Source organism: Aspergillus viridinutans (genome assembly GCF_018404265.1).
Source record: "Aspergillus viridinutans IFM 47045 DNA, scaffold_6, whole genome shotgun sequence".
NCBI lineage: Eukaryota > Fungi > Ascomycota > Eurotiomycetes > Eurotiales > Aspergillaceae > Aspergillus > Aspergillus viridinutans.
The window spans coordinates 1,115,645-1,125,502 of record NW_025091222.1 but is presented as its reverse complement, the minus strand read 5'-3'; the positions used below and the strand labels follow the sequence as shown (position 1 = coordinate 1,125,502).

At 48.7% G+C, this 9,858-nt stretch overlaps 3 protein-coding genes across 3 annotated transcripts; all 3 read left to right on the top strand.

Moving 5' to 3' along the window:
- Positions 1–298: 298 nt before the first annotated feature.
- On the top strand, positions 299–2,530 carry Aspvir_008205 (glycosyltransferase family 2 protein; the record flags this gene model as incomplete). The annotated part of the gene is made up of 4 exons (XM_043271380.1): positions 299–336; positions 425–1,294; positions 1,644–1,935; positions 2,357–2,530. The coding sequence occupies 4 exons, from the start codon at positions 299–301 to the stop codon at positions 2,528–2,530; spliced, it is 1,374 nt and encodes a 457-aa protein (XP_043127315.1).
- Positions 2,531–3,822: 1,292 nt separating this feature from the next.
- Aspvir_008204 (ATP synthase complex assembly protein ATP12) lies at positions 3,823–5,016 on the top strand (the record flags this gene model as incomplete). The annotated part of the gene is made up of 2 exons (XM_043271379.1): positions 3,823–4,129; positions 4,217–5,016. 2 exons carry the CDS (start codon positions 3,823–3,825, stop codon positions 5,014–5,016), a joined length of 1,107 nt encoding a protein of 368 aa, XP_043127314.1.
- Positions 5,017–5,551: 535 nt separating this feature from the next.
- Positions 5,552–9,743, top strand: Aspvir_008203 (OSBP family protein; the record flags this gene model as incomplete). The annotated part of the gene is made up of 5 exons (XM_043271378.1): positions 5,552–5,571; positions 5,799–7,033; positions 7,095–8,494; positions 8,555–8,908; positions 8,973–9,743. 5 exons carry the CDS (start codon positions 5,552–5,554, stop codon positions 9,741–9,743), a joined length of 3,780 nt encoding a protein of 1,259 aa, XP_043127313.1.
- Between the last annotated feature and the right edge of the window lie 115 nt (positions 9,744–9,858).

The window sequence follows — 9,858 nt, the reverse complement described above, 5'->3', positions numbered from 1 at the left end:
TTATCTCACTCCTGCATAGGTAGGAAGGCAATTCACACTCTTTTCCCTTCCTGGTCTTTTCGCCTCACGTCGACCTCGTCCTTTGTCGGTAACAATTGTTTTGCTGAAGTGGTGGCAAAAAGGTCGTCACTTGCTATATTACCTGGCTCCAGCATTTCTGTTCTGTGAGCTCTGTCTACCGCTCACAGCCACTTTATCGGGAGAGGAGAAGGGCTGTTTGAAAGATAGAACTAGTAAGGGAATATTTGGGGCAAGCTCAATTGATAGCAAAGAAGACCTTGTTGGTTGGTTGTCAGTCATGGCTTTCCCATTCATGCGAGCATTTATTGCTCTTTTGTAAGTAAACACATCAATCATGCCCCTCAGCCTTGGAAAATCTATCCAAGTGAGAATCTAGATTTATTGACCACTTCTCTTCTTACAGCCTTTATCGTTACTTTCGTCTGGTTGTGAATCTTGTCTCATTTTGGACTTTCAACCCAATTCCTCCACCGGAAAATCCGAAACTGACAGCGCAAGATGTGACTGTTATCCTTCCAACATTGGAGGGATGTGGTGACGAATTAGTCGAGACGATCAGAACGATCCTCGACAATCATCCATATGAACTTCTACTGGTGACTATTGAAGCGAATAGGAAGAAAGCCGAAAACATGCTGAGTCAAATGCCTGCTTCCAAATCGAGAATTCGTCTTTTCACCGTGACCCACCCCAACAAACGTCGCCAAATGACAAGAGCTATTCCGGAGGTTCGCACGGCCATCACTGTATTTGCTGATGACGATGTCAGCTGGCCACGTACAGTGCTTCGTTGGATTCTCGCCCCTTTCGAGAAAGACGAGAGATACGGCGGAGTTGTCACTTGTCAGCGATTGCGTCGTGCTATTGCGCCCACTTTCTCGCAACGTATCTGGGGCTTTTTGGGAGCTCTGTACTTGGAGCGCCGAAACTTTGATTGCGCAGCCACCACGCATGTGGATGGTGGATTACCCTGCATGTCAGGTCGGACTGTTGCGTACAAAACCCACATTCTTCAAGACGAAGGCTTCACATATGCCTTCACGAATGAGGAGTGGTGGTTTGGTAAATACCAATTAAATGCAGATGATGACAATTTCATCACGCGCTGGATGGTATCACACGGCTGGGAGACATTCATGCAGTACCATCCCGAAGCTGAAGTTTTGACAACCTTGGAAGACAATCCAAAATTTTTGAAGCAGTGTGCGCGATGGTCAAGAAGCAACTGGAGAAGCAACCTCACCAGTATGTTCCATGAAAAGCATATTTGGTAGTAAGTATTGCCTGATTTTCTTACTTCTCCGTTTCCCGGTTCCTATCATCTCTTCACTTATCCATTTTCACCCTCCTTTGCTCCTACGTCTTTGGCCTGCAATCAGGTTTGAACGCGTGTTATCCGTCAGAAATCAAGATCCGCACGAGAAAAGGCCTGCTGCACTGGCTCAGGAATCTCAAACGGACTGGGGTTCTACTGGCAAGTCAACGCATCGGTATTGATTCCTGGGTGGATATGGATGACACTTCCGTATTTGGCAAAGTACATAACCTGCACAAAAAAAAAAAAAAACACCAAGTGCCTCGTTTGAAGCCGCACGCTAACATTTGAGGGTCTGTGTCTCAAGTCGCCAACCTTGGAGTGCGTACGCTGTCCATCTGACAACGCTGTCCCCGCCAGCGCTTTTGGGTGACTTGCTGCTCCTTTTCCTTTGCCATAAAGCCACCATTTCATGGGAAGGAAACTCGCATGCTCTAGCTATGCAAGCCCTAGGAGTATGGATGTTTATTAGCAAATTCATCAAACTCTTAGGACATTACATCCGGTATCCGGTGGACATCTTGCTTCTGCCCGTCTCTATCCTCTTCGGTTATTTCCACGGAGGTATCAAGATGTATGCAGTGCTAACTCTGAATGTGGTAAGTTTCCCATTTCCAAAAGTTTGTCCGCTTGCACCATGCATGGAGTGGACTCGAGCCTGCTGTGTCCAGAAATTCAGATGCCACACAATTTCTTTTCTTTTTCTTTTCTTTTTCTTTTTATTTATTATTTTATTTTTCCATTTTTCCCCCTCTCTTTTTCTTTTTCTTTTCTATCATTCATCGGCAAAACTGCATTGTTCATGGTCCATGTCCACAAGAAATAATACAAACTTCTTGTTGATCTCTCTTCCACCCCCCTCGTTTGGCTCGGGTTACAGGCGTTACTTGTCCCCTCTCTGTATTTGAGTTTGCTTTTCCTTTCCGAGAAAACGACCCCCACAACGCTTTGAACAATCTATTCCGCTACTGGTGTTTACGACGAATCTCGCTAACATGAAGCCTGTGCTTCCTCTCGCAGACCACGTGGGGCAGCAGAGATGGTGCCGATGACTATGATGCAGAACGCATGAAGAGACGGACGGATATTGACCGTATGAAGCGGCCGTACTACCCCAACTTCATAACTCAATCATCACGGTTCTGCGCATCCTCTCCGTGCTCCTTTCCTTCATCGGGAGGAAGTCTCTCCTAACTGATCCGCTCCTGTTGCTTCAACATGGCCCAAGGTCCCAGCCATAGGGCACTCAACATTTACTGCACCTCAACGCTGTCATAGCATAAGGAAGTAGTGCTTATTGGATGGGTCAGAAAAGTTCTCGCTAGGATAGGACTTTGCTGCTTCTTCTGCGATAACAACATGCTCCCTTCGAATCAGCTCTTTTCAACCGAGCATCTGCACGAGCAAAGAGGCACTGATAATATTTGAAATGCTCTCTGTTTGCCATCCTCTTCTCCTCTCACCCTTCCTCCTTTCGTCTTCTCATGATGCCGAAGATCATTCTTACGATGGAATGTCTTAACGACACCGGGGTTCCCATGATCAGTTTTCAGCGCCACTTCTGTATTCGCGCAGAAGTTTTCAAACTCGTTACACAGAAGCCCTCTGGTGCCAGCACGGCGACGCTGGTTTCTATTTGCTCTCTGGTAACCTTTACACTTCCCTCGTCCCTTCCTATCTCTCTTCTGACCCAACACTGGAGTGAGCCAATGCTGGGCGCAGCTTCTTTTTCCTATCACCTCGAAATATATCCCTCTGTTCCCTGAGTACAGATTTCAACTGTCCGCAGTCGGCTCAACAGAACGATTTTCACAGAAATGTTCCTCTTAAACGCATACACTTGTTTGACTCGCTTTGGCATTTAAAAGATATCTTTTTCCGTGTAATTTATAGCAAAAAGCATGGGAGGGCTTGTTCATTGCTTGGGTCACTGTATTTCTGCCTTGTCGCATGATTCTTGTGCTATTTCTGAATTGGTTACCTCAAAATTGCAACCGGGAGGCTCTCTGATATGTCTGTGTCTATGGTTGATTTGTCGTTTTTTCCGCGGACTCTTCAAAACTAGCAGCGGTCAAGTTGGTCATCCGTTCCACAATAATATTTAATGATCCGGTGTCATTACGGTTCGAATGAGAACGTGTAGTTCCAACGACATTTGGGGACTCGACCTAAGATTATGCCTTCGGCCCTTGAGTTGCGGAGAACCGAAGAATGTGGCGTGCAGTGCAGGCTACGGCGATCTGGATTGACCCACCGTAATGATATCTGACAAGGATAAGGAAAAAGCAAAGATACGTCAAAAACCATCTACTGGCACTCTCACGGAGACCAAGCAGGTAATCCATCTTCCAGATTAACCTTCTAGAAGTTGAAAGTTTAACTAGTACTGATTATCGGCAAAGACGTCTAGAACAAAGATATTTACGTGTTAATCGTCGTGCATATCTCTCCACTTCGGATTTTGCGCAAGCAAGCCTCAAGCTGCCATGCCGACTCTTCCTCGAGCCGCCTTTTCAGTTCTCTCCTGCAGGCTTATATCGGCCGTCGGCCAGCGTGGACCTACAGCGTTCTATCGAACTTTTCATGCCATCTCACAGAAAGCTGCAGTTGCCCATCCTATCACTGCCCATGGACCCCCTCCAAAAGCGCCTTTGCCAGCTCCAGAATTCGGTCGTCCGACCGAAGAAGATAAAGACGTAAATGATGCAGGCAAACCACAAGCTCAAGTGTCAAAACCATCCTCGACTCTCGAGAAGCGATTTTGGAAAAATGTCGAGGTCAGGAAAAAGCCAGGTATCTCACCCTTTCTTTTGTGCGGATTGTTAAATTCCGCTCCGCCTTACATCGAGCTGACCTTTTCGTCTCTTCCGTCGTATGTAGATGGGGAGTACCAGGTTTTGTTAGACACGCGACCGATTCGGACGCCCACGAAAGATAATTTATCCATTCCTTCGACGAAACCGCATCTTGCACATGCTATTGCTCTTGAGTGGGACGTTATGACGTCCGCACGGCAAGCTTTGAAGAATCATCTTATTCCGTTGACCTCGTTGACTGCGCGAGCGGGAGATATTGCACAAGAAGATGCAAGGGGCGAGACTACCACGAGGGACCAGATTGTGAAACTCGCCATGCGCTATCTGGATACGGATACTCTACTGTGCTGGGTGCCCGAGAGAAATTCATACGCTGGCGAGGAATCTCAAGAAAATGGAGAGCGGCCTGAAAGCCTTCGAGAAGCTCAAATGAGAGTGGCCAAGGATATTATCGCCTTTCTAGGCACAAAGGTGTGGCCTGGTGTCGACATTGTACCCATTCTTGACGCGGACAGCATTTTGCCGGTATCTCAGCCCCGGGCTACGAAGGACATAATCAAACAATGGGTTTCGTCGCTGCAACCGCACGATCTAGCTGCTTTAGAAAGAGGAATTGTTGCTAGCAAGAGCCTGTTGGTTGCTGTTCGACTGGTCGTCGAGTGGAGTGAGAATTTCCGTCACTTGCAAAGATCAGGACAAAAGAAGTTCGGCATTGAAGAGGCAGCAGAAGCATCCAGTCTTGAAGTGAGGTGGCAGACTGATATGTGGGGAGAAGTGGAGGATACTCATGATGTTGACAAGGAGGATCTCAGACGACAGCTTGGAAGTGTTATCGTTGTGATCAGCGGAGAGACCCGTGAATGAGGAAGTGTGCAGTTTTTCGTATTGCATGACAGCTACGGACGGCTTTCATATTTGTCTTAAGCTGACATACTTGGCGTGTACTCGTATATAGACATCGGAATCGGTACCTAATCATTGTACAATATGATCACCCATGCTCAGGTATTCGACAGCTTCTTTCCATTCTTGCCCAAGCCTCTTCCGTAATTTGTTTTGTCTCTATAAATCCCTCTCAAACCCAGGAGGCTACCTTAACCACTCTCTAAACCTGGAATCGGTCGTCAGCTGGAATGTCTTCTTATGCATGTGAATTGTTTTCTACGATCAAAATCGCCAAGGCACGGGAACATTTCCCTTCCAGTTCAACCAAAGCACAGAGTACTCCTTATCATTTCCCCACTACCCGTCTACCACATATACATACATATATAATTATAAACCCGTGAGCTCATAGAACTACTGAGTTCTGATTGATTCTTTATTATTGCCAAGAGTCTATGCCGCTGCTTCGAGTTCCTCTATCCATCTCGGAGCTTCGTTTAGTGCCGATAGAGAAATGACGGAAAGGGGCGAAGGGTGAGTTCCTCTTGACTGATATCCTCGGTTTTCCGTGAACCGTTCCCTGGAGATACTATGTTATTTTTGTTTTCGATTGAGCTGGGTCCCCTTTAGAGATGCCTGGCTTCGGAGCTGCTCAGAGAACGTATCTGTCTGGATTGTCTTCACATTCGCTTTCTCTCTTCTCGCCATATTCAAATGATCCCGCGACGTGGCCACTGTACTGACTCAACACGCCATATTAGACACAAACGATCGAAGAGCGCGCTGGCCCTTGCAATTTTACATCGCGATAAACCAAAAGACATCAACGACGATCTGGCCGGTCGTGAAAGTGGTTCGCTTGAGTCTGGCGCGTCTTCTCCGGTTAACAGCACCTCCTCTTTCTCGCTGCTGTCACATAAGAATAGCAACCGCCGAAAGTCGCCCCAAGAGGCAAACTCACCTCCCATGGACTCAGAGACGACGCTTGAGCCAACCGGCTCCAATCACAGCACAGAAAATGTCGAGAAAATGCCAACTCTAGCTCATTCAGCGATTGGAAGCATGACACTTGAACAATCCGTGCGCACCTTTCGACTATTCGAGATTCTGCGGAGCGGGGACACAAATTCGATATCGAAAGCGATTAAGGAGACCAGGGAACCTCAAGGGGCAGGCGCTTTGACTGGCACAACGATTCTGCATTTAGCAATTCAATGTGCCGAGCCGCAGGTAGTCGAATTCGTCTTGTCTCTGGGAGATGACCTGGATATCAACGCCCGCGATCGGGATGGGAATACCCCTCTTCATCTTGCCGCCCAGCTAGGAAGAGGACCTCTAGTGCGCGAGTTGTTGAATCGTCCATCAGTGAATGATTCGATTGTCAACTACCGTGGCCAGACTGCCCTTGATGTTGCGCGTAACCCCGAAATATTTCAGCAGCTCCAGCTTGCAAGATCTCTATTTATTGACAGCAAGACACAAGAAATTCAGTCCCTTGTGTCTCAAGGCGATTACGATAATCTTGAGAAGGTATTGGAAGAGCCGCGCGTGGAGGGAATATTAGATGTGAACAGCCTGGACTTGGTCACCGACCCGACTACCGCACAGTCCGGAGGTACCTTGTTGCATGAGGGCGCTAGAAAGAAAGATACGAGACTCATTCAGATTCTACTGATGCACGGAGCTGATCCTTTTCGGCGCGATAAGAAAGGTAAGCTACCTCAAGATGTTACGAAAGACGATAAGACACGTGCCATTGTCAAAAGATCTCCTGCCGCAGTTATCGCACAGCGTGGCATTCAAGAGAAAGCCATCCTCGGCAGCAGCCCCGCTCAAGGTGTCTCTGGACGGTCAGGCGCAGGTGAGGCGCCGCTCGCCGGCAAAGATGCGCGTGAAATGAGAGGCTATTTAAAGAAATGGACGAATTATACCAGTGGATATAAGCTGCGATGGTTCGTGCTTGAAGATGGCGTCCTGAGTTACTACAAACATCAAGGTAAACCTATCTTTGGTGCCCCTCCTCTCTGAAGACCACGGGAAATTGACGTTTCGTTTAGACGATGCGGGCTCTGCTTGTCGCGGCGCGATAAATATGAAGATCGCTAGGCTCAGCATGGACGCGCAGGATAAGACGCGATTTGAAATACATGGAAAGTCGTCTGTCAAATATCATCTCAAAGCGAACCATGTCGTGGAGGCTAAGCGCTGGTTTTGGACCCTGAACAACGCCATACAATGGGCGAAAGACGAAGCCAAGGAGGAACAGAAACGCCAGACAAGACATGCTGAGGCACTTCGCCAGGCAAAGATGGACCAGATCGAAGGCCGGAGTCCAACAGAAACTGCATCCGAATCCCCGAACCTGGCCGCCATCAAGTCAAATGGGAAAGGTCTAGCACCTCCTTCTCTAAGCGTGCCAAGTGGTAGCACTCATAGACTCACCACATATGCGTCTCGTACAACCCTTGACAGCGTACCTGCAGATGAGGAAGCCTCAATACACGGTTCTTACGACCAGAGTGTTTTGCAGAACGAGGTCAATCGGGTGGTCAGTCATGTAACTAGCCAGCCGGATGGCGAAGGGGACGAGGACGACTATGGCGAGTACGCGTCTAGTCGCGATATCAGTTCTTCCGATAAAGATGCGCTGAACATCACGGCGCAATCTGCAAAACTTCAACTCGAGATTCTGGCCAACGTCGCCTCTGCGTTGCAAGCCGAGAAATCGAAGGATCCGAACGTGCCAATCTCGGACCCCACCGTTAGCCAAGCCCTTGTAGCGTATGAGGCGGCTGTAAGCAGCCTGCAAGGTCTGGTCCAAAACCTTCTCAAGATATCGCGGGATCGCGATTCTTATTGGCAATATCGACTCAACCGAGAGGCTTATCTTCGCAAAATGTGGGAAGAAAGCATGGCGCGCATTGCACAGGAGCACGAAGAACTGCAATCGAAGATGGGGGAATCCGAAGAGAAGCGCAGACGTACTAAGCGAGCTCTCAAAGAAGCTCTGGAAAGCGTGTCCGCGCGCACCAGCCGTCGCGGCAGCAAGGTTCCGTCCCGCATACAAGTCTCTGGGGAAGACAGCCGTGTTGGCGGAGATGAAGCAGAAGAACAAGTTGCACAGCCCGTGGAATACGTGACGGAATACGAGGAGGAGGAGCCTGGGAAGTCTCTGCGTCGCAGGAGGTCGGCCCTCTCGCGCATCAGCAGTCTGTACGATTCTGCATCGGACGACGATGATGAATTTTTTGATGCTATCGACGCTGGCGAGATAGAGGTGGAAGACATGACGGCCTCGAAAGTGGTCGAGGAGGAGAAGGAAAAGCCAGAATTAGAAAGCACTGAACTCCGAGCTGTGAAACGGAACGAGATAGTCCCCTCTTTCAAGGGCTACGAAGAGCCTGTGCGGACAAGACTCAAGCTGGACAACGACAATAGACCGAAAATTTCCTTGTGGGTAAGTTATTGCGGGTACCTGCTCAAGTTAGGATTGAAACAATCTAAGGTTATGCTTTAGGGAATCTTGAAATCCATGATCGGCAAGGACATGACAAAGATGACTCTACCAGTATCTTTCAATGAGCCGACTTCATTGCTTCAACGAGTAGCGGAGGACTTAGAATATGCTGACCTTCTGGATATGGCGGCTGACCGATCCGACTCGATGGAGCGTTTGGTGTATGTAGCTGCTTACGCAGCGAGCGAGTATGCTTCGACAATCGGCCGTGTGGCAAAGCCTTTCAATCCTCTTCTCGGAGAGACCTTCGAATATGCGCGGCCTGACAAGGGATATCGGTTCTTCATTGAGCAGGTTAGCCACCACCCACCGATTGGCGCAGCGTGGGCCGAGTCACCGAAGTGGGATTATTGGGTAAGATTTGAATAGCTCTCCCTCTTGTACCATCGTTTCCTTGTTTCTAAACTTCTTTTCACAGGGAGAGTCAGCTCTCAAGTCGAAGTTCTACGGCAAATCATTCGATATCAACCTCCTTGGAACCTGGTTTCTGAAACTGCGTCCCGTGTCGGGCGGAGAGGAGCTTTACACATGGAAGAAAGTTACCTCGTCTGTCATTGGCATTATCACAGGCAATCCCACTGTTGACAATTACGGTCTGATGGAAATCAAAAACTGGACTACCGGCGAGGTTTGCTACCTGGATTTCAAACCGAGAGGCTGGAAGGCGTCTTCTGCGTACCAGGTGACTGGCAAAGTTGTTGATCGCGACGGATCACCGAGATGGAGTATTGGTGGGCGCTGGAATGATAAAATCTACGCACGCCATACCCCTGGGTTCGAAGCGCAAGTGTCCGGTCAGGATCCCGAATCGGCTAAGACCTTTCTGGTTTGGCAGAGCCATCCTCGGCCAAGTGGAATTCCTTTCAATCTGACACCCTTTGTCATCACACTGAATGCTCTTCCAGAAGGTTTGAAAGAACATCTCCCGCCTACTGACACGCGACTCCGCCCTGATCAGCGTGCAATGGAAGACGGCGAGTACGACTTGGCTGCCAATGAAAAACATCGGGTTGAAGAAAAGCAGCGGGCGAAGCGTCGGGAGAGGGAGGCTAGAGGCGAGGAGTACCGCCCTCAGTGGTTCACCAGGGCTAAATGTCCGATCACTGGAGAGGAATATTGGGCGCACAATGGAAAGTATTGGGAATGTAGAGAAAGACATGACTGGAGTGCCAGCGAAGATATCTTCTGACGCTCGCTCATGGCTTGGGGGAAGGTGGATGTCTTGGAGATCGCCCATACTCTTGTAGATTATGATAAGTTGTTCATTATGCTCAATAAAGAAGTCAATAGTCCCGAAGTCACCA